Genomic DNA, 26,236 nt, shown 5'->3' with positions numbered 1-26,236 from the left:
GCAATTAGAAAACTGAAGGAAACAAAATCTATTCCAGGGACCAAATATAAAGCAAACACATGTGAGACATGATTTTGAGCAATGTATAAGAAAAGAGAACCCATTTGACCTTGACATTTAAAACAGCAATATTCTCTTTTGAGCAGCACAGGGTCTGGAAACGGCATTACATTTCCTTCTGAATAGTGCTATCTCATTACTTGGTTCTGCAGTAAATAATGTTTACATAATCATAACATAGGTTAATTTCCAGTTTTCAGAATCATCTTAGGATGATTATAATTATAGAACATAATGTGAATGTTTTAAATTTTGACAATGGAAAAGTGATGAGAAAACCAACAGAAAGCAGAAGGAGTTGAGGAAGGAAAGTATCAGGTGGTGCAAGGGGGGCTAATTTATTTTTCTTATATAGTAGTGGGGGTCAAAAATTCTGTCTCAAGACAGTGGATGGAAGAATTCTGTCTCAAGTGGATGGAAGAGGAACTAAATGTTAAATCTATCACTTAGAGCTATCAATAGTGCCAACATGAGACTGCAGTAATCACAAACAAAACTCAGAAAGTAAGCTTGGGGTGGGCAATGTGACTTAAATTCTTTATTTTAATGATGAGCTGTTAGGAGAGGCTTTCTTGAGTTAAGCACATTATTTTAAACATTGATGTTAAAGCTCCAGAATATAGGCAAATGGGAAAAAAATTCTGAGGAGTGGAACTGAGGGTAGGAAATCTTGCTTTTCATTTAGTACCATTCTGTACTGGTTGAATTATTTCACCTACATATACTACACCACATCAGAAACCCTCCCTGCCCCCACCCGGGGCTCTGCCTGCTGTGTTTAGGTGGAAGGTGATGCTTGGCATCAGTTCCCACCTCCTTCTAGTTTGTCTTCCTGTATTGCAGAGGCTGGGGATTTACATTTCCCAGGCTCCCTTCCAGCTACCTTAATGTCACTCCCCCAGCCAGCCATAATGAATTGCCCACTTCACCAAACCGGCCAAATAATATTCCCTCCCCAAAATGCGGGACAGGGACTAAGAGACACTCTTTAGTGTCTGCTGGTCTAAACTTAAAAAAAAAGGAACTATTAAACTTTCTCATCTGGGAAACCCCAGATACCCTCTCAATGATTGGGGACTCCCAAGAAAATAGGCCAAGCCCTTGACTTTGAGGCTCGCCCTTACGAAACTTATTTCTCTAGAAGAGAAGCTAAGACAACCAATAATGAAACCTAAGAGTTGCTTCCAGGAAATCTCTTTGTTGCTCAGATGTGGCCTCTCTCTTTCTAATGCCAATTCCGCAAGGAAAATCATTGCCCTCTCCCCTACATGGGACATGACACATTCCGGGGTAAAAATATCCCTGACAATGAACATGGGCGTGACTCCCTGGAATGAGTCTGGCCTTGGCACCATATCGACAACATCTTCCTGACCAAAAGGGGGAAAAGAAGTGTAATAAAATAAGGCATCCGTGGCCAAGAGGGATCACATGGAGTCAAGAGGCTGTTCTGGAGGCTGCTCTTATGCAAGCTTCAGTTGGATAGAGCTAATTGCCATGTTTGCTAAACCCCAACCAACATCACTCCTGCTGACTCTTAAGAACACCTACAGCTCAAACTGAGACCTATAAAAGTTTCATGCACTAGGTTTGCCTTCCTGAAACCTATCATTGCCAGAGGGTTCCTAGGCCAGATAAACCCTGAAACCCAGAGGGACCAGTCTATCCAAAATTATCAGTTAATTACATCCCCCATCCTTTAGTGTCAACACCCCTTCTCAACATGAAAAAGTCAGAACAGGTATCACCTAAAGATCTCTATGGATTGAGAGAAAGATCAAAGGAGAAGGAGGAGGTATAACAGAGCAAATAGGATTCAACAAACTAGTATGGCTGCTGAATCACTATATTAATATTCCTTCTAGCCTCCAGTGTTTTGGAGGAGCTAGAAGAAAAATCTGAAATAGTGGAATGGTAGCCAATAACAAAATTTGAAATCTGTTCTGTAACTACTTGTTGAAGGGTACTTTGAAAAATATTGCCTATTCTTTCCTTTATATATATTACATTTCAAAATTTTAAAAAAGTTTTTAAAAAAAATAAATGAGCTGTCAAACCACAAAAGTCATGGAAGAAAAGTCAGTGAAAGAGGCCAGATTAGAAACGTTATCTACTATATGATTCCAACTATATGACATTCTGGAGAAGGCAAAACAATAGAGACAGTAAAAAGATCATTGGTTACCAGGGGTTTGGGGAGGGGCTAAAAGATTAATAGGTGAAGCACTGGGGACTTTTGAAACTATTTTGTATGATATTGTGATGGTGGATACATGATATGCATTTGTCAAAACCCATATGTGGTATTTAGGCTCAGGCGTCAACTTGACCAGGTGATGGCACCTAGTTCTGTTGCCGTGGACATGAATCAATAGCATGTGAAACTCATCTATGGCTAATTACATCTGCAGTAGCCTAAGGGGAAGCCTTCCACAAGGAGTGGTGTTTAGTTTAATTTGCTGGAGACTTAAAAGAGGGAGGTCACAAGAGAGCTCAACACAGCACAGTCCAAGCAGCTCAGCATACCTCATCTCCGCACCTGCAACTCAGCCAAACATTTGGAGATGCAGAAAGGAATCACCCTAGGGAAAGCTGTTGGAACCCAGAAGCTGGAAGAGAAGGCCAGCAGACATCGCCCTGTGCCTTCCCGTGTAAGAAAGACCCTCAGAGGAAAGCTAGCTGCCTTCAAGTCTTTAACTTGACAAATCCCCTTTTATTAAAAGCCAATCCATCTCTGGTGTGTTGCATTCTGGCAGCTTTGGAAGACTAGAACACTGTAGGACCGAACAATACAAAAAGTGGACCTTTAACATAAATGGACTTTCATTAATGTATCAATGTTGGTTCATTAACTGTAACAAATATACCACATTAATGCAAGATGTTAATAATAGAGGAAACGGGGGGGGGGGGAGGATAATATGGAAACTCTCTGTGCTAGCTGCTCAATTTCTCTGTAAACCTAAAAAATGATTTTTTTTTTTTTAAGGACAACCTGCAGCAAGAAAAGACCATTTAGCAGATGCACCGACAGCTGCAAAACCAAGAATCCCGGCAGCTCCAGAGGGAGAGATTGTGGCCAGGACTCCTTGATTCCCAGCGTATTTTCAGTTCCTTGTTCCAGGCTCTCGTGAAGCCCAGATGCTTCACCCCTACCGCACCCCCCACCCCTCACATTCTATAACATGCAAACCCTGTGTCCTTGACAGAACCTCCTCCTTTACCTAAGCCGCTCAAATGGGTTGTGTTATCGTATAACACTTACAAAGCCCTCTTCCAAAAGGATGAGTCTCAGAATGACGTTATGACAAAAAGAGGGCCAGCCTGGCAATCAAGCAGCAATTTCAACACATTTCAAGCTCTCTATGTGTGTTTTCTTGAACACCATAAAAGGGATACTGATTACAGCCACACTTTATAAAACCCCCTTCTTTCCTCCTCCGCTCCATTTTGCCACTCACTAAAGCTGCTTTACCACACTGTCTCTAAAAGACCTCCCCTATCCCTCATCCACACAGCTCTTGTCCTTTCCCCAAACCCCTCTCCATCCTGACTGCAGAAAAGCCAAGTACCTTGTCATAAGATGTGCATGTGTCAGAAGGGGGTGGATACAATGAGCGGGCAAAGCCAGACTCCTCTTTAGTGGGCAAGAGGGAGTGTGGGGAGAAGGAGGAGGGCTGACCTCTTTGCTTCTTGTTTCCCAGCACACACCCCGCCTGGATGACCTCATCCATCTCTGAGGCTTCAATTACCATCTCCGGGAGGATGACTGCCAGCCTGCTCCCCGCAACCCAAAACATGCCTCGGAGCTCCAGTCCCAGATACTGCCTAGTCGACATTTCCCGAGGGGGTGGATCAGATAAGCTTGCATCCTGCAGTCCTACTTTTCTCATACTTAAAATCTTGGGCCGGCAACACGACAAGCAAACTCACTGCCCTCCCCCTCTCTACATGGAGCATGACTCCCAGGGGTGTGGACCTTCCTGGCAACGTGGGACAGAAATCCTAGAATGAGCTGGGACTCAGCATCACCAGATTGAGAAAACCTTCTCGACCAAAAGGGAGAAGAGCTAAATGAGACAAAATAAAGTGTCAATGGTTGAGAAATTCCAAACAGAGTCGACAGGTTCTCCTGGAGGTTATTCTTATGCATTAAATAGATATAACCTTTTTAGTTAAGGTGTAATGGAGAGGCTGGAGGGAACTGCCTGAAAATGTGGAGCTGTGTTCCAGTAGCCATGTTTCTTGAAGATGATTGTATAATGATATAGCTTTCACAATGTGACTGTGTGATTCTGAAAACCTTGTGTCTGATGCTCCTTTTATCTACCTTATCGACAGACGAGCCATACAGTTTAAAATAAATAATTTTAATTATTATTTATTAAATGTTAATAAACATTAAAATGTATTACAAATGTTAAAATAAATTTAGTAGATTGAAATGCTAGTGACCAATGAAAGGGAGGGGTAAGGGGTATGGTATGTGTGAATTTTTTTCTGTTTTCTTTTTATTTCTTTTTCTGAATTGATTCAAATGTCCTAAGAAATGATCATGATGATGAATATACAACTATGTGATGTTACTGTGAGTTATTGATTATATAACAAGAATGGAATGATCACATAGTAAGAATGTTTGTGTTTGTATGTGGTTATGTTTCATAATTAAAAAAAAAGAATTCTACACCATGTTCACGTGGGTTTTATCCCAAGTTAAAAAAAAAAAAAAAGCCTGGGCCAGCCTGGGGACACTGTTCAAAAGATCAGCCTCCTTCAAAGGTCACTGTTCTGCCACCATTGGGATGAGTCCCTCGACCTTAACTCAAGAGAGTGGTTCAAACCCCTGCCATCCCTGCGGCACTCAGGCAGCAGGATGGAGAGGAGATGGGAAACAGGCAATGAGGGGCACCGGCCCCACTGACAGCACTTAAGGGACGTCCCTGGAAGATGCCACACGACGCTTCTGCTTAGACTCATTGGCTAAAACTTAGTAACATGGCCGTTCATGGAGTCAAGGAAGGCTTGGGAATATACTGTTTGTTCTGGGTGGTCACGTGCCTGGATAAAAAGAGAAGGTTCTACTACCATGTAAGAAAAGGAGAAGAGATCTTGCGGTCGGGGCGAGGACTGCTATACAGCAGCCCCGGAATTTCCTCAAACTCGATATGGATGAAATGGAAAGATTTCCCCAACATTTTCTTTTCCCTTAGAGCCTGGTCCTTCCCTGCCCCCAGAGAGCCTAGTAGAGGGGCAATTCTGGGATGCACAGGCTGGCAAGGGGAGTTCTCACCCAAGCTAAGTGAGGTGCTCGAATTGTGCCATAAAGCTGAACCCCAAGAGGTCTGGAATGGAGACCCAAGATCTCAACCAGAAGGGGCCCAAGATACCGGAAGAGCAAGCCAAGGGCAAGCGAGCAGAGCAAATGGGGTTCCCGAGCAAAGGACAGAGTGCCTGCTGGGACGGCCCATGGGGAGAGTCTGTACTGAGAAACCCCGAGGCCGACAGGCCTGTCCCCGCGTCTGCTGGCTGCCTGGTACTGTGGATTCCACTCTGCCCCCTGCACACTTCCCCCTCCAAGCTTTTGCCTGCACTGTCCTCCTCCTGCACCATCCTCCCCACGTCCCACAGAGCTGACTCTCAGACACTTGCAGGACGGGGAGCAGGGGCTGCTCCCCCCAGGAAGGCCCTGGATGCCCGGGCTGACAATCCGAACGGGAGCAGGAGCCACAGAGCGGGGCTGAAAAGAGGGTAGAGCTGTGGGCCGTGACGGGTCTGAACCTGATGCCTTGGGCATCATCTGAGGTGGGGTCTCAGAGGCGCCTCAGCAGGAGGGTGTGAGCCCGGGATTATCGTTTCACGAGGAAGGGGACAGCAGGTGGCCATGCAGCGGCGGAGGCAGGGGCCACCGAGGCTGGGTCCAGCTGGGAGGGGCAGGGCCTCGCACTCCCATTTCCAGAAGGAAAAGATGCAGCCCGACATGGGCTGCAGGGAGGAAGTCCAGATGGGCGGGGACAGGCGGAGTAATTCCTGGAAGGAAGCGCACACCTCAGGAACCTGATAGCCAGACCGAATCCTCCAGAGCTGGAGGCCTGGGTCCTAGGAGCCGCCCAGGAAAGGGGAGGTGGGGTGCACAACCCCGGGAGTGGGGGTGGGCTGCCACTGGGTGCTCAGGTTCCACCCTCCCCACCACCCGCCTCCCCATCATGAGCACCCGCCATCCTTCCTCTAGGCCACCACTGTCCTTCCCCCCCACCCCGAGGGTGCAGGGTCAGGAACCCAGCCAGGCACCAGCAGGTCCCATCATGGGGGCCCAGGATAAGGAAAGTCCCTACCCCGCCCTCCCTTCCCTCCCAAGGCCGTGGCTCCTCCCTTGGCTTTCCTGTGTATCTGCCCCCAAAGTCTGGGCCAGAGAAAGCAGGCAGGAGGGAAGGGAGAGACCTGAGGACTTCTCTCCACAGTCTCCCAGCACTCGTGGACCCCCCACCGACCTCACCGGCCTGGGTGGGAGAACTACATATCCTAAAGACAAACTCCCGGCTCTGCCCTCAGGAGGCCCACTGCTCAGCTGCATTACGTCAGGCAGCGGGCGCCAGGAGAGGAGAGCCCTGGCCTGCCTCCCACACTGAGTCTTCCTAAGAGACCGGCTGGTAGTGACCAGTGTGGGTGTCTCCAGGCAGACATGACTCCCACAGTAGGAGTCAGGGGCCAGCTTCTCCTACAGGGCCTGGGGGAGGGCCAGGCATCGAGTAGGTGAGGGCCAGGGAAACAGAGGTTTGGAAGCCCAGGAGGGAGGTGGTGCCCGAGGGGCTCGGGCTGGGGGCGGGGTGGGGGTGGCGATGAGGGCTAGGCAGAGGTCAGCCAAGGGGACAGCCCAGGCCCCAGATCTCTCTGTACTTCTCCTGCAGGTACCAGGAAGTGGTGGCGAGGGTGCAAAGGGTGAAGTGACGGGGCCACCTTTGCACTTTTGAAGTCTCCTCCAGTCGCACGTTAGAGGTGGACAGAAGGGGCAGGGTTGGGAGCGGTGGGGACGTGGAGGGAGGGCATCCCACGGGCAGGGAGAGCCTGACCAAAGGCCCAGAGGAAGGCAGCGTGGCCCGGGAGAGGCTGCTCCAGGGGAGGACACTCTTTGAGGCCCATCCTTCCTTGTGCTTCCCACTCCTGGGGCATAGGAAGAAGCCGGTGAGGTCGGTGGGGGGTCCACGAGGGCCTGGGAGAAGAGCAGGAAGGACATATAAGAGCACAGAGAGGACAGCAAGGCACAGGGGCTCAGCAGGTCCCTTGTCCAGGCCCACCTGAGGCCAAACCCTCCCACGTCAACTGAATGGAACATCCCCTAACAGAGACCGGAGGTCACCTGGGATTATTTGCTGCCCTTCTCCTGGAAACCTGCCCGAGGGTGCGGCCCATGACTCCTCATCAGGCCAAAGGGGCTTGGGATAGGGGGAGGAGGAAGCTGTTAAGAAGGGCACCAAGGGCTGGGACTTCATTCCTCAGAGCCCACTGCCTGGGCCTCAGGGATGAGCCCATCCGCAGAATCAGAGGTGAGAATGCAGGAAAAGTGGGGCTGGCAGGGAAAGAGGAAAACAAGGGGCAAGTAGGTGCGTGGGGGCCACAGTGACCCCTCCGCAGACACTCAAATATGGTCCACCTTTGAATCGCCCTGGTTTTCTTCAGCCTCGGGAATGAGATTGAGGTCTCCTGTCCCTGTCCAAGAACTGCTGTCACACACTCACAGACAAACACAGCTCACACACAAACAGGCAAAGACAGACGCACAGAGACACCTATACCTAATACACAGATAGACACACAGTCACAGATGCACACAGCACACACATATACACAGGCAGACATGCAGAGAATCACACCCAGACACATGCATGGAGACTGCTAACTGATACCTGGCTGGCCTCCTGGCCAGGTTCTGACACCCAGAATTGTCTGATGCCACACACCTGCCCCTCCATCCCCGGGCTCACTGCAGGGGGACATCGGCAAGCACAGGGGAGCTGACTCTTTAGCTGGAGAACATTTTCGATGGACAGGACAAGGAGGAAAGCATTCCAGGGAATGAAAACAGCTCTTGCAAAGGTTTGAGGTGGGAGGGCAAACGTGATGCTCAAGGAATATGGGGGAACTGTGGGGGCCTTGTCTGATGGGGTGGGGGAGCAGGCAGGAGGCTGGCCTCCTGAACACAGAGACTCAGGGCAAACAGCAGTCCTTGCTGCCCTCTTCCCCACCCCCGCACACCTAGCAGAGGGAGAGCCTGCAGTTCCATTGAGAGGGCAGGAGGGGGTCTAGGCCCTGCCAGAACCAGGAGGGGGGCAGAGGGGGAGGCTCTAGGAAGCCCCAAGAGGGGCCAGGGGAAAGAGCAAGGCGGTGGCCCTCATCCTCAAGCCCAAAGCCCCTGGACGGAGGCCACCTTGGTGTCCCAGGAGAGGAAGGAAGCTTTGAGTCCCCACAGGAGAGGGGGTGGATGCTCCTTGTCACAGAGGCAGGATGAGTTCTAAGTGATACCCTCCTGAGGAGTGGGGCCCCAGCCTGTGAACCCTTCCCTGGTTGCCCCAACCGGGGACCCAGCAGTCTGCCCTCACCCCAATTCTGTCACTTCTGTTTGACCAGACCAGGGAACCCGCTGGGGCAGGGGACTGAAGGGAGAAGGGTTCTGGGTCAAGGGGCAGTGCAGAGGCTATGTCAGGGGACCTCGAGGGGTCTAGGCAGTGGCGCCCCCACCCCCGTCACCCCCCAGAAGCTAGGCCTCCGCCTACAGGCTAGCCTAGCCAGGTGGGCGTGTTGGCGCAGGCGGAGGAGCCCCTCGCAGCTGGGCCGCAGGAGGCCGCCCAGGGGTCTGGAATTCCTCTTCCCCTCCCTCCACCCTCCTCCTCGCCCTTCGCTACCCCCCCTCCACACCACCCCCACCCCCAGCCGGCGGAGTGGGGGAGGCGCAGGAGGGGCGCAGGGAAGGGCCCGGGACGCGGCCGGCCTGGGCCCCGGGGCGGAGGCCCGCGCGCTCAGGCCCCGCCCCGGCCTCACACATCTGGGGCTGGGAGCGCGGGCCGCCCCGTGTGCGCAGCTGGCGCGGCCATCCGGCCAGGGGGAGGGGCGGCGAGGGGCGACGGGGGGCGGGCGGGGGCCCGAGCCCGGAGGCCGCGCGGCTGGGCGCACGTCGAGGGCTGCGCCGCCGCGCCGGGGCCGGGCTCCAGGCGGCTGGACGGAGGTCGGGCTTCGAGAGCGCGGAGGTGAGTTCTGCTCTCGGCGTGGAGCCAGGCTCGGAGGTCGGCGGGCCCGGGATGTCGGCGGAGACCCACCCCCATCACCTTCCTGACTCTGGGGGGCCGGCTGGGGGGCAAATCTGCCAACCTCTCTCTCCAGCGGGGCGACAGGCTCGGGAAGGCAGGGAGCGGCGGCACTCGGGGGCTCCCATCCGGCTTTGGGACCCCTGCTCGCCTCGCGGAGGGTCGGAAGCTGGAGGGACTCTTGTGCTCCGGGGGGCGGGCCGGAGAGCTGGCTTGGGGGCTGCAGGCTGCCGGGGGGGCCAGTGTGTGGAGGGCTTGGTGCCTAGGCCCGAGGTGGAGGCCTTGGGATTGGGTGTGGAGGAGGAATGGGGGCTCAGGGGGGCCCCCGGGACCTGTGGTAGGGGAAGTGCGAGAAGGAGTGGCTGAGCAGCCGGGTGCCTGTGTTTGCAGACTGCGGGTTGGCCTCCTGGCCAGGGATTTCTGGTTTCTCCCTGTGCGGCCCGCTCGGAGGATCTGGGTGGGGTAGGGTCTCTCTCCCTGTGAGGGCCAGAGACAGTCTGAGTAAGCAAGTTCATCTGCTTGGGAGAGAGACTGGGGGGCAGGCGTTCTCAAAAATGGATTCCCTGTGAGAGGACTCCAGGCAGAGGTACAGAATGTAAAAGTGAGGGAGGGGATGGGAGGCTGGTGGGCACAGGAAGGGAGGGACTTCAGGACCTGGCTTGGGTGGGACAGAGGTTGTTTGTGAACTGGCCATTCCCGGTGATGAGGACCCAAAGGGGTGGGACAGGATATATGGAAAGAAAAATTGAGGACAGGAAGGGGCTACGGGAGGCCACTTCTGCCACCCCCTGCCCCAGCATGGGAGAGGCAGTTCCCCACTCGACAGCCTCCCCTCTGGCCTCCTGCTTGTTGGAACCCTCTCCTTAGGACTTCTCCAGAGACAGGGTGAAGCCACCTTTTGGGTGCCACTTCTGTTCTGCCTCTTGAGCCCTGGTTGGCCCAATCTGTGGCCTGGACAAAATGCCTGTAGCCTCACTTTGTCCTGCTCTTCTGAGGCCCGGCCAGATGCTGAGAGGAGAGCAGCGGATGGGAGGGGCAGGGTCCCATGTGGATGGAAGCCTGGGGGTGGGCTGCATGTGAAGATCTGGGTGGGCTCTCTGTCCTCATGGGCATGGTGTGGAGACTGGAGGTCCAGCAACACCACATGGCCCCCAGCCCAAACGCCACCACTCCAGGAAGAGATCCTTGGAGGACTCATTCATCAGGCAAAAAGTCTTAGGCCTTTGTGAGTCTGGGGTCACTCTGGGATGGGAGTCTCCAGGTATGAGTCCCAACTTGGCCACCCTCTACCCCGTATGACAGTTAGAACTTGCTTACTGGATGGAAGTCAGGGCCAGGGGTCAGGTGAAGCTCAAGGTTAGAGGTCATCGTGAGGCCAAGGGTTAAAGGTCATCCCATTGGCTTGGTTAGGTTTGGTCCATGGGCAGGGTGGAGTCAGTTTATAAGCACAGGGTCAAGGGGTCAAGTAGGGGTCAATTGATGGGCAGGGTTGGGAGTCTGTATATATGCAGGGTCGGGGTCAGTCCATGGGCGGGGGGTTCAGTCTGTGAGCAGGGTGGGGGTCAGGTGGAGACCAGAGTTTGATGTGTCCTTGTAGCCAGAAAACTGAGATACTTTCTGTGTAAATCAAATGGCCCCACCCTGTTTTTCTCAAACCCGGAATTAAGTGGGCCCCTGGGACAGAGGTCTGCCTCCCCCATGTCCGGCTGTGGACTCTGCCCCCATCAGCATTCTCCTGGAGTGTGTGTGTGTGTGTGTGTGTGTGTGTGTGTGTGTGTGTGTGTGTGTGTGTGTGTGTGTGTGTGTGTGGTGGGGGGTCTCCCGAGGACATGCTCGTGCCTGTCACCACTTCGACCTCCACCTCTCAAGGAATCAACAGTATCTTCCGTTAACGCAAATTGATGCTGGTCCTGGTGCCTGCTCTGTGTCTCCTTCCCTAAAGAACTTGGGATAACTAGAATAAAGTCTCAGTAATACCAGAAACTTCGTATAAGAGAACATTCAGAATCCACATCACAAAGGGAAAGATCCCTGCACTTGTCTGTCAGGTCCCCGCCTTCATTGCCACCTTCCACACCTGGGCTGCTTGGTCCTCATGAGGTCCCCGCGTGGCCCATTTTACAGGGAGGGACACTGAGGCACAAAAAGGTGACATGAGCCACTCAGGCAGGTGCCGTGTCAGGCCCTGGCTGTCCCTGAGACCCCGGTGTAGGGTTCCTGTGTATCACACCTTGGAGATGGGAGGTTGTGGGCAAGTTTGGACGGTGGGGAGCTTGTCGGCACATGGTTTGGACATGGAATCCAACCTAGAGTGACTACACCAAAGTCCTTCTTTCCTCGAGGCTCAGGTACAATAACCACAGGGAAGAAAATGCATTCATATATTCAACAAAGTGTTTTCCCAGCACTTAGCATAGAGCCTGACACAGACAAAATGCAACAATCGAAACAATGTATAAGGAAGGCAGCCAGCTCCTCCCTGGTGGCCTGGATCCAGCAGTATGCTGGTAAATGCTTTACAGTCCATTCTTTGGAAGGGAAAGCAAACCTGGTTGGTGGTGTTTGTCACTTTCTGTGGTGTAAATACTCCCATGTTGGCCGTTCTCCAGCCACCAAAGTGATGTCACCGAATGCAGGGCTGGAAAGTGACACAACTCCATCCCCTGAGCTGGCCTCCTGTCCCTGAAGGCCTGGACCCACCCCTTCCATTGGTTTACCTTTCCCCAGAGCCACCCAGTGCCATGTGAGTGCCCACAGCCAGCCCCATCTCTCCCCAGTGACAATAGGACTGAATGTGTCTGGAAATCTCCATGCAGGAGCTTGTGTCTGGTTGTGCAGGAGTAGACCGTATTTACAAGGGTCTGTGGGAGGCTGGGCATCTGCTCATGATGGGGCTGGGGGCCTGAAAATTGGCCAGGTGACTGTTGAGCAGCCCTTCTCAAACTTTCATGTGCACCCGAGTTACCTGGGCATCTTGTTAGAAGACAAGTTCTACTCCAGCAGGTCTGGGGTCGGGGCCTGAGATTCTGCATTTTTAACAGGCTCCCAGGCAAGGCTGAGCTCCTGGTCCCAGGACCACACTTTGATTGCTCAGGGGTCGGGGGCAGGGGGTGGGGGGCGGTGGTAGCTGCCTACAGACTGGTCTCCTCAACTTCACAGACACAAGCTCAAGTTTCTCCCGTTAGAATATAAATAAAAACCCTTCTTCCCTTCCTTCAAGCTTGAGCTCCCTGTACTTACTGCCCTCCCGGCTGCTCATTCTCCCAGCCAACCTTCTTGGAAGTGCTACCTCTGGTCTCTCACCTCACCTACTGTTACCTGACTCCAACCCCATCTCCACCGTGCAATCGAAATGCCTGTCTTGGGCCATTAAAACAACAGGTGCTTCCAGTTCCACCTAACTTGGCCTCTCAAAAGCATTCAGCTGAAAAAAAAAGCACCCAGCTTCACCCCTTGATCCTCGTGAAACTTCAGGCGGCCCTCAGTCTTCTTAGCCAGCCTCCCTCCCCCCATCGTTTCAACTGCCCCCCTCCCTGACGTGATCTCCTCCCCGCCCCTCCCATGACAGCAGCTCCCTAATGTTCCTCTCTAAAGCAGATTCCTCCCCAACCTCCAGATCATATATCACTTGGCTACTGGGTATGTTCTCTTCGCAGTTTCCAAACCTCAGCGAACACTTTGCCCCCTGTAGCCTCTCCAGGTTTCTCCAGCTCACCATCCATCTGTGGTTTGAGTCAAACACTGTCACCCTTGGCCCCATCTTCTTCCTCACACTCGTATCCAATTCGGCCACCCTCCCTCAGCCCTGCGGATTGTAATTGCTAAGTATCTCTGAATTGTCTCCACCTCTGTCTCAAGGCACATAGCCCCTCCCCGGGACCCACACTCCACACGCGGCCAGGGGAGCCTCTCACAGTGCCATTTTAGCACCCCCAACCCCACTCTGCCATGGAAAACCTTTGAAGATGCTATAGCCCTTCAAACAAAACCGAACCTAGAAGCGGGTGTGCAAGGGCCTGCCTGCAGGGTGGGGCTTTACCTCCTGCCCTGCTGCTACCCAACCTCCCCCTTCACCGCCCTCAGCACCCTTCCCGTTCCTAAATTCACTGGAGTATCTGTGATTGGTCTCCCCCTAAGGCCGTGGGCCCCAGGCAGTGTCAGCGTCTCTCCCGGTCACTGCTGTCCCCCAGCACCTGGCACGGAGTGGGTACCTGAAAACACGCAAGAGGATCCTGACTCCAAAAAGCAATGGTTAAGAAAAAGATGTTTTTGAGGCAAGTCAGGACCATTAGAAGATATTAAGGAATTACTGTTAATTTGGTTAGACATGATGGTGGTGTGATGTTTTTTAAAAAGTGCTTTCTGTTGGAGATGGATATTGAAGAATTTGTGGGTGAAACAACATGATGTCTGGGATTTGCTTCAAAGGACTCCAGCCAAAAGTAAATAAATAAAATCGGCGTTCAGGGAGGAAACGCAAGAACAAATAAATACCATTCTGCTGTCCATTCCTCTCCACAGCCACGGGTCTTGCAAGGATGCTGGCTGTCCCGGAGATGGGTCTGCAGGGGCTGTACGTTGGTAAGATGCCCCCTCTACCCTGCCCTGCCCCACCACCCACTCCCTCACCCCCGCTCTGAGATGGATATTGAATCCATCTCCTCTAGGAGAAGTTCCTGAGAGTCATCTGTGAGTGTGTGTGTGTGCAGGGCAGGTCTGTGTGCAGGACTGTGTAAGTGTGTGTATGCACAGGGAGGGTCTTTGTTCATGTGACTGTGCATGTGTGTGTTCAAAGGGAATGTTTGTGTTTTTAAGACTGTGTGTGTTTGCACAGGGTGTGTCTGTGTCCGCAGGACTGTGGATGTGTGCTTTTGTATATGCAAGTCTTGTGTGTACAAGACTGCATATGCATGTGTACAGGATGGGTCTGTGTCCACAGGGCTCCCTGTGTGTGTATGTGTGCATTTGTGTGTGCATGTATGCATACAGTAGGTCTGTATTCACAGGACCTCCTTGTGTGTGTTTGTATGTGTGTGTCTACAGCCCATGTACACGGGACCATGGATGTGTGTGCTTTGTGTACACAGGACCCTGTGTGATTGTGTTTGTGTCTGTCTAGGGGCAGGTGCCCAGGACCTCGTGTGAGCGTGCGTCTGCAGGCAGGCCTGCGTGAACAGAATCTTGTGTGTGTGCATGTGTGTTTGCCTGGGCTCCATCTGGGAGCAGGCTCTGCGTTCTCTGCAGGGACAGGAGGCTGGGAGGCAGGAGGGACACTCCTCAGGAAGTCTGCTCACAAAGACCCGGTGGGCCAGGCCCTTCCTTCCTGCCTCCCTTCCCAGGCTCGAGCCCCAGCAGCTTGGCTTCTCGAGCTGGAACTGGTGCAGAGCTCGAGCCTGCATTAAGCAAGCCCTCAGAATGTCACCACATTCCCCTGCTCCTCTGACACCTCAAGACAGACTCCAGCCCTGTCAGGCCCCTCCCAGTGCCCCCACCCCATCCCCAACCAAAAAGTGGCTGGGAGCGGGCTGGGGCCCCACGCAGGGCTGCAGCTGCAAGAGCACAGTGCCTGGCCCAGCGTAGCCTGACGCCACACAGACCTGCTTGGTTTTCATGCCAGACCCAACTCAGCACTCCTGGCCAGCCCCCCAGCCCCCATCCATGCATCTCAGGGCAGCCTCAGCATCCCAGTGCCCCCTCCTGGGGACGTCCAGCCAGCTAGGCCCTCCTGCCCCTTGATCTACTTGATTCTCCAGGCCAGGCCTTGGGCTACCTTCCAGGGCTGCTCTACTTCCTTCCTACCGAAGGTCTAGCCCACTCCTGGGCCAGCAAGAGGAGCTCGTTGGACCCCCATCCCCAAATGCTGGCTAGAGATATGGCAGTGGGGCAGGAAGCATCCGACCTTGTAGCATTGTGGGCAGCCCCTGTTTTAGGGCTGGGGTAGGGGAAGCAGCTGCCCTCCCCTCCTCATCTTGGTCCTCCCCAGGCAACCCACTGGGCATGTCTGTGGCCCTTGGGGGAGGGGGACGACTCCCTCAGGTCCTGATTGGAACCATGAAGTCGGACTTTAAGGGGGAGAGGAGAGCCCTATCTCCCACCCAGTTTGGGCTATAGTTTCCCCACCTTTCCTGGCTTGTCCACCCTGCTCTCCCAGCCCAGGAGTTTACCGATCTTGTCTCTTCTGCCCTCCATCCCTGGCCTCAGTCTCCCCCAACCATAGTGCTTCTGTGTCTCACTCCCCTCCCCCATGGTGTGTCTGGGCCTGAGTGAGCCCCCATAAAACCTGGGTCCCCTCCAGGGACAGGCTGCCCTTGACTGACAAAAGCACCCACCCCGAGAGTCAGCCAGGCACTTAGGTCCTCTTTTGCCTCCAGGAACTCTGCTAGGAGGGGTTGGTGCCTTTGTGAAGCAGGAAATGGGAATTCAAGCCCAGTTCTAGGGTCCCAGCAGTCACAAGGGCCCCCTGTGTGGGGGGGGAGTGGCTACCTCCGCCACAGTTGTGTCCTACCTAACCTCCCTTTCACCCTCCTTCCCTGGCAGGGGTCCCTCACCTGGGCCCAGCAGGGACCAGTGGAGACCCTCCCCGGGCCAGGCCTGCCCTGGCTGTGCTGGGTTGACCTGCCTTTTCTTCTCTACAGGCTCCAGCTCCGAGCGGTCCCCAGTGCCCAGCCCGCCCGGCTCCCCAAGGACGCAGGAAAGCTGTGGCATTGCCCCTCTCACACCCTCGCAGTCCCCAGTAAGCCAGCTCAGGGGGCAGGGTGGTCAGAGGAGGCTGTGCGTCCAGAAGGCAGGGCCTGGGGCCGGAGAGAGCCCTGCCAGGCCTGGACAGAGAGGAAAAGGGGAGGGAGTGCGGCAGGGAGGGCCCCCAGGCTCCCACCCCTACTCACTGCGGCCACGCAGGGCTCACAGCTCTGTTCAGAATTCAGGCTCCCAAATACTCCAGGATGCTATCCAGGAGCCCGTGGTTTTTCTGGGCTTCCCAGAGCATGGCCCTGCCCCTCCCATCCATCACAGCCCACCTTAACCCAAGTTCCGTCCAAGGCGGAGGAGGCACATTGCTAAAAAAACAGAGCGCAAGTGTGCAGAACTCCGGGGTTGCCCCACCCCAGGCGGCATTGTCCTGGTGGCCCAGCTTGGGGACCCTCTGTTCTCAGAAAGCCCAGACCTGGCCCGAGAGAAGGCAGGGGCCACTTGGGGCGAAAACAAAGCCTGTGGCTGCAAGGACCAAGGGGTAACACACACAGGTCCATGTGCTGTAAGGCTGCCTGGAGGAGCAAAATTGCTCCCAGCTGGGCCAGGCTGGAGGCAGCCTGTGAAGGGGGCTGTGATGGGGTGCGGGGGTTGGGGATAAAGGCAGCCCAGGCGGAAGGTGCAGTGTGAGCAGAGAACCAGGGCAGGAGAGCAGGAGCTCGAGCAGAAAACTGCCCAGGGCTGCCTGAGAGGTCCTGGGGCTTTCTGAGCAGTTGGCACCTCCAGGGCTCAGCCTGGGAGGGGCTGGGAACCCAGGCAGGGGTGCAGGGAGGGTGAGCCAAGGCTGGTTGGGACCACAGCTGGCGGAGGTGGGGGTAGGGTGGGGTGGGGGGATGAGACTCCCAAGTGCCCCAGTTGCTCCTGACTCTCAGTCCTGTGCTTGCAGAAGCCTGAGGCTCGAGCCCCCCAGCAGCCCCCCTTCTCCGTCGTGGTGGCCATCGACTTCGGCACCACATCCAGTGGCTATGCCTTCAGCTTTGCCAGTGACCCCGAGGCCATCCACATGATGAGGTGAGTGCGGCTGGGCCAGGAAACTGGGCTGGGGGTGGGTAGGTAGGGAGGCGGTCTCCTCTGGGGGTGGGCCTGATCCCCAAAGACCTGAGTCAGCTTTCTGCTGCCACAGGCCTAGACTCCCCAGTCTCAACTGGAGCAGCTCCCTGCTGGCTGCAGTGAATGCTTGTTTTTGTTGGGATATATTTTTATTTTTATTGAGATATAACAAACATACAGTAAAATACACAAATGTTTTTCTGGACTTGTACAAACATACCGCATGTGCTCATATATGTGTTTTCTACATAAAAATGGGATATCATACAACTTACTTTATGTTAAACTTTCAACATCATTTTGTAGGTATGTCCTGTCAAAACATGCCAAGCTACTACTTTTTTTTAACAGTTGTGTAGAATTCCATAGTACAGATGTGTCATGATTCACCCATTCCCCTATTGATAATTTTAAGGCTTTTTTTTTTCCTTTAATTTTTCACTATTAAAAAAAAGCCCTGCAATGAATATCCTTCTTTGATAACTTGTGCTGGGATTTCTGTAGGAAAGATTCTTGGAGGTAGATTCCTGAGTCAACATCTCAAATGAAAAACAAGGAAATGGAGTTCCAGAGGGTTAACTGAGTAATAAGGTCACGCAGTTTTTGTGAGAGAGAAGTTTTAAAACTCCATTCTGATGTTGCCAGGCTTTGTTTGAACAAAACATTTGTTTGAAATTCTCCTGCGGACCTTGAGGCCTTATCCTTTAATGTATCTTGGTGGGGCTGCAGCCAGTGGGTGGAGCTATAGCAGAGAACCCAAAGCTCCTAACCCAAACGGGAAGGCTGGAGGGAAGAGTGAATGGAGATGTGGGCAGAGGGGTTGCTGCCCCAAAGATTTAAGATTGACTTCAGCTGGGAGGGCCTGGTCTGCCTTTCCCCCTTTTTTTTTTGGTCCATCCACATCCACAGACTACAATGGCTCTGGGCACTGACAGCCCCCTAGGAGCTGCAGGGCCTCCCAGCTGGTATACTTCTCAGCACAGCTGGGACTGAGGACACATGAAAGGACACTGTCCCTGGCCTGGGGATGTGACAGGCACAGGAGTAACTGGGGAATGCCCTGGCCTCCTCCCAAGTCCTTCCCTGCCACCAGCCACCAAGCCCCATCAATTCTGTGTCTCCCTAATGTCTCTGGAATACCCATCCACTTCTCTCCTGCCACCACTGCTGCTTGGTTTAGCCCCACCCTCCCTCTCCTAGACAGATGCATTATCCTCCTCCCTGTTTTACTTTCTCCATTCTCCCTCCTTTCCAATCTGTTGCTACTGGGGACCTTTCTAAAGACAAATCTGACCATGCCTCTTCACTCCCCTCCTTATGATACACCAAGATAGAATTCTGATAATGGCATTCGATCCGCTTTACTACCTGACTTCTGTGTCCCTGTATCTTCTCCTGCTGCATACCAAGCTGACATACAGCCAGATCCTCCTGCTTTTTCACGTCTCTGAGATTTTGAACATGCTGTTCTCTCTCTCTGGCCTCCCTGTACCTTCCCCAAAAGGCTGCTGCTGCAGGCTTGATCTGGAGATCTCAGGCCATGCATGAAAGGAAGGATTTGACAAGCCAACAAATTGGGTGGGGAATTCTGGGTGGAGGTTTCGGATCTCACTCGGGTTTTGTGTCCTGGGGAGGTGCGGTCCCCTGGGGGGCTGCTGCCCAGGTGGGTCAGGTGGGAATGGTGATAAAAGCTTGAGGGAGCTTGGCCTTTACGGGGGGTGGTGGAAATGGCCTGGAAGGGGGAAACCTGCTGGCAGGGAGATGGCACCTGATAGGGTCCCGGAAGTGACGTATCGTGGGGCCAGACCAGGGGGACGGATGATGGTTTGCTGCTGCTGCTGAGGATGCAGAGAGGCTGGGTCACTGATTACCTCCGGCCCGGGAGCAGGGGCTGAGGGTATCAGGAGGGACCCTGGCCCATGGACAGGGAGGACCCTGTGCAGCATTTATGGAGTTCCAAGTGGGTGCCAGGCACCATGTTCCCACATCTACTCTGTGCAGAATCCTAAGAGGTGGCTACTATTACTATTCCCATTTTACAGATGGGAAGAGTTAGGCCTAATGACTTGCCCAAGGTCACGCAGCTGGCCCAGAGCTGACGGCCCTGTGTCTCCGCAGGAAATGGGAAGGTGGGGACCCAGGCGTGGCCCACCAGAAGACGCCGACCTGCCTGCTGCTGACCCCAGAAGGCACCTTTCACAGTTTTGGCTACACTGCCCGCGACTACTACCATGACCTGGACCCGGAGGAGGCGCGAGACTGGCTCTACTTCGAGAAGTTCAAGATGAAGATCCACAGTGCCACTGTGAGTCACATTCCGCTGGGGCCAGTGGGGGGTGGGCAGAGCAAAAGGGGGAGAAGGGACCCGATGGAGGAGGGGCTAAGAGAGGGTGGGGCTCTGAGGTGAGATGCTTGGGTGGAGGTGGGGCTAACGGGTGAGGGTGGGTGTAGAGGAGGGGCAGGGCTAAGGGGAGGGTGGGATGAGGCTCAGGGCTAATATGTGATGGGGGGGCGGTGCCGAAGAGGAGAAAAGACACCAGGAAATGGGATGAAGTTGAGAGGGAGAGTAGTCAATAATTTTAGAGAATCTTGAATCGGGTGTGAGACCTTGTTGGTTTGTACCGGTTAGTGTGATACCTGATATATTCCAGAGTGATTTTTGGCAGAGAATAAAGAAGTATTTGCAAAGTCCCCTTGGGGGACTGTGGAGAAAGGAGGAAATATTCAACTTCATCTGGGGAATTCTTGATATTCTCGCAAGCAGTGAAACAACCAATTCAATAGGCTGAGCCCTCAATCTTGGGGCTTGCCCCTATGAAGCTTGCCCCTATGAACTCCTCCAAAGGAGACGCTAAGCCTACTGATGATTATGCGTAAGAGTCACCCCCAGATAAACTCTTTTGTTGCTCAGATGTAACCTCTCTCTCTCTAAGCCATTTTGGCAGGTGAACTCACTGCCCTCCCCCCTACGTTGCACATGACTCCCTGGCAACCTGGGTCCCCACTCTCAGGATGAGCCAGGACTTGGCATCAGGGATTGAGCAAGCCTTCTTGACCAAAAGGGGAAAGAGAGAAATAAGACAGTGTCAGTGGCTGAGAGATTTCAAACAGAGTCAAGAGGTTATCCTGGAGGTTATTCTTATGCATTATATAGATAATCCCTTTTTAGTTTATGGTGTATTGGAGTGGCTGGTGGGAAGTACCTGAAACTGTTGAGCTGTGTTCCAGTAGCCTTGGTTCTTGAAAGATTGTATAAAGATATAACTTTCACAATGTGGTCGTGTGACTGTGAAAATCTTGTGTCTGATGCTCCTTTTATCCAGGTTATGGACAGATAAGCAAAAAATATGGATGAAAAATAAATAAATAATAGGGGTGATAAATTGGTTAGATTGAAATACTGCAGGGTATTGGATGTATGAGTTTTTTTTTTCTTTTTATTTCTTTTTCTGGAGTGATGCAAATGTTCTAAAAATGATCATGGTGATGAGTACACAACGATATGATGAAATTGTGAACCTCTGATTGTGTAATATGGTTGGACTGTGTATGTGTGGCTGTTTCTCAATTAAAATGTTTTTAAAAGAGGCGGGTAGTCAGGAAATGGGGACGAGGCTGAGGCCACCCCACTGAGCAGCCCATGTCCCCACCAGGATCTCTCCTTGAGGACCCAGCTAGAGGCAGTAAATGGCCGGAAAATGCCTGCCCTGGAGGTGTTCGCCCATGCCCTGCGCTTCTTCAAGGAGCATGCCCTACAGGTTTGCTGAGCCCCATGCCCACCTGCCCTGGGGGAGGGGCTCCAAGGCCCTCCGGCTCCCGTCCTTTCCCCTTGGCCTGTGACTGGTGCGCTCATCTCATGTGAGGGGTGACTACAGCCAGAGGTCTTCTCCTCCAGCCCCTTGCATCCTGGCTGGTAGAGCCTGCATCTGGCCATACAGGTGTGTGGAGTGGGGTGGGGAGAGGCAGTGCTGCTAGAGATTCTTCCAACCCGTTGCAAAGCCCACCCTGGGATTTGGTTAGTTCCCCCAGCTCCCACAGAGGGCTGAAGCCCCACCTCCCCCACTCCAGCCAGCTGTCCCCCTCCATCTCCCCTCCAGGAGCTGAGGGAGCAGAGCCCCTTGCTGCCCGGGGAGGACACCGTGCGCTGGGTGTTGACTGTGCCCGCCATCTGGAAACAGCCAGCCAAGCAGTTCATGCGGGAGTCCGCCTACCTGGTGAGGACCAGCAGCAGGCTCAGGTCGCTGCCCAGCAGGGCCTGGGCTCGGCCCCAGATCCACTGTACTTCAGCACCCATGGGAGCACAGTCATGGCGTAAAGGCCTCCACCCTTCCCTACTGAGGATTTTGGAGGGTGTTGCCACCAGAAGAGGGGTGGGCCTGCAGGGACACAGGGCAAGGGGACGGCACAATGGGAGGCCCACTTAGCCCAAGCCTTAGGTCATCTTCCCACCATGGAGACCAAGGGACAAAGGGCTGGGCAAGAGAAGAAGCCAAGCAAGGTCTTAGCTGGGGTCTGTGGGGAGAACTGTATCGCCAAGTTGACCACAGCGAGGCAAGGGGCCGGCCTTCTGTGAGTCCATATCAGTCTCTCCTTGGGTGCTGGGGAGGTGGAGGGTAACCTCTCCAAGTGCCCCTTCAGGGCAACTCTCCGGGGAAGGAGGCAGCTGTGGGTCTGCAGCAACCCACATTCACAGCAGCTGGGCAGGGTGCCAGGAGCAGCCACTCCAGCCAGCGTCAGTATTGGGGGGAATTCTCACCTGACCATTATAGGTTCCTGAGCAGAGAAAATAGGATCATGAGACTATGAAAGGAGTATGGCCAATGTTTGTGATCTTTCTATGGCAAAAGGTGCCCTAAGGTCTGGGAAAAAAAAGGCCAGGTGGGGGGGTGCTCAGACTCTCCTCTCTTCAATGGGGACTGAGGGAGGACAGTGTCTCCCAGAGAAGTTTATTGCTTGATTCTGCCCCTGTGGTCTTGTGGGACAGTGCCTAGGCCTGCTGGGGCTTCCTCAGGAGGATACCAGGACCCTCCCGCACCCTCCACACATGGGAGCTAACCCTAAAGCCATGGGCCGCCTCCTGGAGTGACCGGGATGAAAGCAAGGCTGTCCTAAACCTTAACAAACACCCCACGTGCTGCCCTCCTGCTGTGTGCCCTCCCCGCCTCCTCCCATGTGTTCCCTGTCAGCCAGCTCAGGAAGGGCTGGCCCTGGACAGGAAGGCTCCATACCCACCCATGCCTACCCTCCTGTTCAGAATCCAGGGAATCCTATAAAATCATGAAGTACTTCCCGTGGGGATTCCCCGCCCTGTGCAGGAAGCAACAGATCCTAGGTGTTTGTCTCCCTCCAATTGGCCTGTCCTGGAGCCTGGAATTCCACCAACAGAATGGCCTTCTTTCTAGACCAGATTCCCTACGAAGTTCTTCCTGGAGTAGGGAGGCCTGTGGCCACTGCCGGACACTCACCTAGTGAGGGAAGAAGGTTCTGTGAGCAAAGGGGTCCCCGCCATCTCCTCTGATGGATGACCTGGTCATTACACCCCACACTGGGGAGAGTCTCCGCCAGCACCCCAGCCAGTGCTCAGCTGGCCAGCCCTGCACCTGGGGTGGGGACTCGCTGCAACCCTTTGGGCAGATCCTGGGAGCTCTGGGTCTGCACTCTGTCCAGGATTTCCCTGTGGGCAATCCCACGCATCCTTGCCCACGGCCGTGCCCTGTCCCCCACCTCTCTACCGGGTGGGTGAGTGGCAGCTCCTGATGTGTGCACAGTGCAAGGGCCTAGAGGTCTCGCTTGGGTGGGTGGGATGGGAAGGGGGTGGGAGCGGGTTCCTTGCTCCAGGGTGCCACTGTAGGGTGCCAGCTCACCACCCATCCACAGGCTGGTTTGGTGTCACGAGAGGATGCAGAGCACCTACTCATCGCCCTGGAGCCAGAGGCTGCCTCCGTCTACTGCCGTAAGCTGCGCCTGCACCAGCTTGTGGACCTGAGCGTGCGGGCCCTGGGTGGTGGGCGCCTGAGTGAGCGCCGCTCCATCGACTCCAGCTTCCGGCAGGGTGAGCCACCCCCAGGGGCACTGTCCAGGGCTGGGCTTGGAGGCAGGCACCCTTAGAGGGCCAGAGGGTGGCCGAGGCACAGTCATGTCCAGAATGAAAGGGAAAGCCTCCCCCAGACATGGCCCCCCAGGAGCCCCATCTGGGGGGAGGATCACCTCTGGTGGAGTCCGGGCTGGGAGATGGAGGGGCAGCTACCCGGGTAAGCCCATCCAAGCGGGAGCCACAGTCCTGGCCTGGGGACATCCAGCCTGAGGGCAGCGATCGCACCTGGCTCCAGGGGAGCACAGACCGAGGGGGAGGCCTCAGCCCAGCCCTGAGAAAGTACAGTCTTGGATGTGGATGACAGCCTGTGATGTGTGTGGGGGGGGGGGGAATGACACAGGGGCACTGATACGGACAGAGGGGCACATCAGGCCCCCACTCTGAACCGAAGGAGTCCTGTTTTAAGCTCTCCAGGACCTGCACCACCACCACCACGCCCACCCACCCACAGGCTGCACCCTCACCAGCTACGGGACAGCCGTGTCCAGAAATACCTCCCCAGCCCTTGGCTACAGTGCTTGAGATTTCCCTGCTGGTTCTCACCACGTGCCTCTGGGTTCAGCATTGCCCTCTCCAACGCCGGAGGGGGGCAGAGCTCTCAGGCACACTGGCTTCTCCTGGTGCTCATGGAGGGCCTCATCGGGAGGGAGGAGGGTGAGCACGGTGGCGGGGTCTCTTCCTCACCTCTCGCTCCTGCTGACCCTACCCCTAGCCCGCGAGCAGCTGCGGAGGTCTCGCCACAGCCGCACCTTTCTGGTGGAGTCGGGCGTGGGAGAGCTGTGGGCGGAAATGCAAGCAGGTGGGAGAACCAGGGAGATGGGGGGTTTGATCCCGGGCACAGTCTGCAGAGGAGGGGAAGGGCCACTGCGCAAGAAACCTGCCATGGCGCCTAGCAGCCCCGCCCCACCCGCCTCCCTCCCCTCTATTAACTGGGTAGCCTCTCACAGTCACCTGCACTGCCATCCCCGTTCACTGCCGAGTCCCTAACTCCCAGGCCTCCCGGGGATTCTCTGAGGACACTCAGGCGCCTTTGAGGAGCCCCTGGAGCCAACCCCCATACCCTGCACCCCTTTCCCAGTAGCCTGAGATTCAAGCATCTGAATCCCCACCCACCTCCTCACAGACAGAGCTGGGGGTTGAGGAGAGGGCTGGACGGGGCATGGAGTTGAGGGTGTGAGGCAGGCCCTGGGCGCCAAGTATCCACCACATGTGCCCACCGTGCTCACACCATGCAGGAGACCGCTACATGGTGGCAGACTGTGGGGGAGGCACAGTGGACCTGACAGTGCACCAGCTGGAGCAACCCCATGGCACCCTCAAAGAGCTCTACAAAGCTTCGGGTTAGTAACTAAGCAGCGCCCTTGATACCCAGCAGCCCCCCGCCCCGCCTCTGATACCCAGCCCGCACTGATGCCCCTTGGCCCCTGCCCACCCCCCAGGTGGCCCGTATGGCGCGGTGGGCGTGGACCTGGCCTTCGAGCAGCTGCTGGGCCGCATCTTCGGCGAAGACTTCATCACCACCTTCAAAAGGCAACGGCCGGCAGCATGGGTAGACCTCACCATAGCCTTCGAGGCCCGCAAACGCACGGCCGGGCCACACCGTGCCGGGGCACTGAACATCTCCCTGCCCTTCTCCTTCATTGACTTCTACCGCAAGCAGCGAGGCCACAATGTGGAGACGGCCCTGCGCAGGAGCAGGTGGGCCCGCAGACTGCAGACCCGGGCAGGGTTCGCTGATGGAGAACACCCCCGAAAGGGAGAGTCGTGGGCCCAGGGAGGCGGTAGGGGTCCACCTGATCACACACACACACGCACGCACGCATACACACACACACACACACACACACACACACACACACACACACACACACACACACACACGTCGTGCCAGACCCGAAGCTCAAGGAGTGCGTCCAGCGAGGCAGATTCCACCCCAGGATGCTGCAGCCCAAACCATGGCAGGAGTCAGGGATCAGAGGCTCTGGGAAAAGGCCCAGCATCTATCTGACCCCTGCCCCAGCCCTCCCCAGTGACAGCCTTCCCGCCTCTGCAGAGGCAAGGGAGGGTCCTCTCCTGGGACCTCAGGCCTGGAAATGGAGCTGGCTAGTGCAGAAACCCCTTGGGAGAGTGGGGTGGGGATAAGGGTCAGGATTCAGCTGGTGACTCCTCACACACAACCGCAGTCAGCGCCAAGCCTCATCTGCCCGGAAGCAGGGTGGGGAGTAAGGATCCCGGGTCCCAAGCTGGGGCAGGCACCTGGGCTTTGACCCGTGGGCATGTGCCTCCTTGGCCATCCACAGCGTGAACTTCGTGAAGTGGTCCTCACAGGGGATGCTGCAGATGTCCTGTCAGGCCATGAACGAGCTCTTCCAGCCCACAGTGAGCGGGATCATCCAGCACATCGGTGAGTGCCTGAGCTCAGGTCCCCCCCTCCACCCCACCCCACCCCACCCAGCCTGGTGTGGGAATAATTCCACCCCCTACCCCCCACCCCCAATGCCTGGAAGCTCCACATACTCATCCACTGGGATGAAACCCAAATCATCAGGAACACCTGAAGGACAGTGCATGGTTGATTAGGAGCTGAGAGGGATGATGTGTTGTCTTGCTGAATTAAAAAAACCTCTGGTGCCTCTATTTCCCCATCTATAAAAAGGGATGCTAGGAGGGTGCAAGGTAGTTCTGTGGTAGAATTCTCGCCTACCATGCAAGAGACCCAGGTTTTATTCCTAGCCCATGCATTTCCCAAAACAAAAAGCAACCAAAGCAAACAAAAATTCAACAAATTGTGCTGTAATGATGTGATAGTCCCATAGAAAAGGAATGAAATGTGCCCCCACCATCTAGCATACAAAAAGGGGGGGGGGTGCTAATATTGGGCCCCCCAAATGTTATCTCTAGGATTAAGTGAACTGAAATATCTAGAGAACGAGCACGTATCTTAAACATAGTAGGCCTTTACTACTTGGAAATCTATATCCTTATC

General features: G+C 54.8%; 1 protein-coding gene and 1 long non-coding RNA gene across 4 annotated transcripts in view; one reads left to right on the top strand and one right to left on the bottom strand.

Moving 5' to 3' along the window:
• Positions 1–9,221: 9,221 nt before the first annotated feature.
• HSPA12B (heat shock protein family A (Hsp70) member 12B) overlaps positions 9,222–26,236 on the top strand; it is an 18,978-nt gene continuing 1,963 nt past the window's right edge. Inside the window, exons 1-12 of the mRNA XM_077116689.1 lie at positions 9,222–9,302; positions 13,881–13,940; positions 15,995–16,092; positions 16,993–17,117; positions 19,275–19,461; positions 20,810–20,914; positions 21,254–21,370; positions 23,034–23,208; positions 23,963–24,049; positions 24,486–24,590; positions 24,690–24,948; positions 25,551–25,654. Coding sequence (XP_076972804.1) covers positions 13,898–13,940; positions 15,995–16,092; positions 16,993–17,117; positions 19,275–19,461; positions 20,810–20,914; positions 21,254–21,370; positions 23,034–23,208; positions 23,963–24,049; positions 24,486–24,590; positions 24,690–24,948; positions 25,551–25,654 — 1,405 coding nt within the window. The 5' untranslated portion in view covers positions 9,222–9,302; positions 13,881–13,897. The remainder of the gene's footprint in view (positions 9,303–13,880; positions 13,941–15,994; positions 16,093–16,992; positions 17,118–19,274; positions 19,462–20,809; positions 20,915–21,253; positions 21,371–23,033; positions 23,209–23,962; positions 24,050–24,485; positions 24,591–24,689; positions 24,949–25,550; positions 25,655–26,236) is intronic.
• Positions 17,289–25,667, bottom strand: LOC143647092 (uncharacterized). 3 transcript variants are annotated; one of them, XR_013157840.1, is made up of 4 exons: positions 23,794–25,667; positions 23,021–23,521; positions 20,360–22,621; positions 17,289–17,695 (listed from the first exon to the last, which is right to left on the bottom strand). It is a non-coding gene; the product is annotated as an uncharacterized LOC143647092 (long non-coding RNA). The 3 variants fall into 3 exon arrangements; XR_013157848.1 differs by having other exon boundaries at positions 17,289–22,621; positions 23,794–24,961; positions 25,507–25,667; XR_013157834.1 differs by having other exon boundaries at positions 17,289–22,621.

Source organism: Tamandua tetradactyla, chromosome 1 (genome assembly GCF_023851605.1).
Source record: "Tamandua tetradactyla isolate mTamTet1 chromosome 1, mTamTet1.pri, whole genome shotgun sequence".
Lineage (NCBI taxonomy): Eukaryota > Metazoa > Chordata > Mammalia > Pilosa > Myrmecophagidae > Tamandua > Tamandua tetradactyla.
This window is presented reverse-complemented; position numbering and strand designations above follow the sequence as displayed.